The sequence below is a fragment of the Galeopterus variegatus genome, unplaced genomic scaffold (genome assembly GCF_000696425.1).
Source record: "Galeopterus variegatus unplaced genomic scaffold, G_variegatus-3.0.2 Scaffold6703, whole genome shotgun sequence".
NCBI lineage: Eukaryota > Metazoa > Chordata > Mammalia > Dermoptera > Cynocephalidae > Galeopterus > Galeopterus variegatus.
Window position 1 is genome coordinate 19802 of NW_007732814.1, and position 1866 is coordinate 21667.

The following is a 1866-nucleotide window of genomic DNA, read 5'->3' on the forward strand; positions in this document are numbered from 1 at the left end:
TCTCTATATGGGACCCGAACCCTCGGCGGGAGCGCCGCCGCACTCTACCGAGTGCGCCACCGGGCCGGCCCCAAATCCTTATTCTTTACAGAAATATCGCAAGGATTTAACCACAGCTGCTAACTTGTGCGCACACAGTACGTGCAGCCACCTTAGGAGGTGGGTCTTATTTCCATCTTACTGGTGAGAAACATGAGACAGGAGAAGGTCTGATGCAAAACTCCCAACACGAAGCCTACTTCCAGGTCCTGGGCTCCACAGCAGGGGCTCTCTGGGTGCCGTCCCCTTGACTGTTTACATCTCGTCTGTAAGGCAGTCACTATCATGTCCGTGTGTATAAATGAGAAAACTGGGCTGGAGAGAGGTGAAGCTGCTTGTCTAAGCTCACACTCCTCGGTGAGCCAGGATCTAGACACAGGTGTGGGTATCCCTTCTCTCTAGTGAGTAAACCTAGGCCGACTCATGCCACAACATTTATTGAGCACCTACTATGGGTCGGCACCACAGTAGCACCAGTGACGGAGCAGACAAGAACTGTGCTTTGTGAGCGCTGTTCTGCAGTGAACAGAACACACAAGAATTTCTGCCCTTTCTCAAAGAGTGAAACATACCCCTGTGACCCAGTAATTCCATTTCTAGGTATGTACTCAATGAAATCAAACAAAAATGTATTATCACACAAAAACTTTTACCCAAATGTTCATAGCAGCATTATTCATCATAGCCCCAAAGTGGAAACAATCCAATTGTCCACCAGCTGATGAATGGATTAACAAGTTGTGGTCTACCCATATGACGCAGTATTATGCGGCCATACGAAGGGACGAAGCGTTGATATGTGCTACAGCATTATGAAACGTTATCATTGAAAACCTCATGCTAAGTGAAAAGCCAGACACAAAAGACCACATATTGTAAGATTCCATTTCTATGAAATGTCCAGAGTAGGCAAATCCATAGAAACAGAGCAGATCAGTGGCTGTCAGGGGCTGGTGAGAGAAAGGAACGAGGACTTTCTATCTGGGGTGAAAGAAGTATTCTGAATTAAACTGTTGCATAACCACCTTGCGAATACACTAAAAACCACTAAACTGCACACTTTCAAAGTCGGGATTTTATNGGTGATGATATGTCAGGGTGGGTTCATCAACTGTGACAACCGTACCACTCTGGGGAGGGACGCTGACAGCGGGGGAGGCTGTGCATGTTGGGCGGGGGACAGGGGTACGTGGGAAATCTCTGTACCTTCTGCTCAGTTTTGGTATGACCCTAAAACTGCTCTAAAAAATAGTCTGTTAAAAAATTATTTATCTATTTTTTAAATTTTTTTATATAACAGATTTTTTAAAAAATTTACCTTCTTAATATACATTGTAGTTGATTTTCGTGTCCCTTTACTTGTTCCTTCCCCACCCCCACCCCCCGCCACCAATATTGCCCTAGGAAAATCTCCCGGGCACAGGGCTCTGTCTCAACAGTCTTCAACTGAGCTTGTAAACACTCAGGAGTTGCAGCTGGAAAATTCAGTTGTGAGAGTATAAATCTGCTTCTCACCCCAGGTAAATAACAATTGTTTGATCATCTGGACTTACTTCCTCCGGGATGTCCCACTGTAGCCTGGTGGGGTATGGGATATTTGGGTTGGTGTCCCCTTTACAGTGTCCATCCTCTGCATAGCCCAGCTGGAAGGTGTCGGTGGCCATGACATACTGTCAAAAACAAAAAGGTGTACATGTAAACTCAAGAGCTTATTACAGCTAACAGTGTTACACAAATGTGTTGGACCTCCAAAGGTGGACAAATCCTTATTCTTTTTTTTTTTTTCCTTTTTGTCTTTTTTCGTGACCGGTAACGGGATCGCAACCC

The 1866-nt window shown here is 45.3% G+C and overlaps 1 protein-coding gene across 1 annotated transcript in view; it reads right to left on the reverse strand.

The window, feature by feature from the left end:
* The window catches only part of CPT1A (carnitine palmitoyltransferase 1A (liver)), a 50661-nt gene that overhangs the window by 14542 nt on the left and 34253 nt on the right, over positions 1–1866 (reverse strand). Inside the window, exon 12 of the mRNA XM_008591147.1 lies at positions 1593–1709. Coding sequence (XP_008589369.1) covers positions 1593–1709 — 117 coding nt within the window. The remainder of the gene's footprint in view (positions 1–1592; positions 1710–1866) is intronic.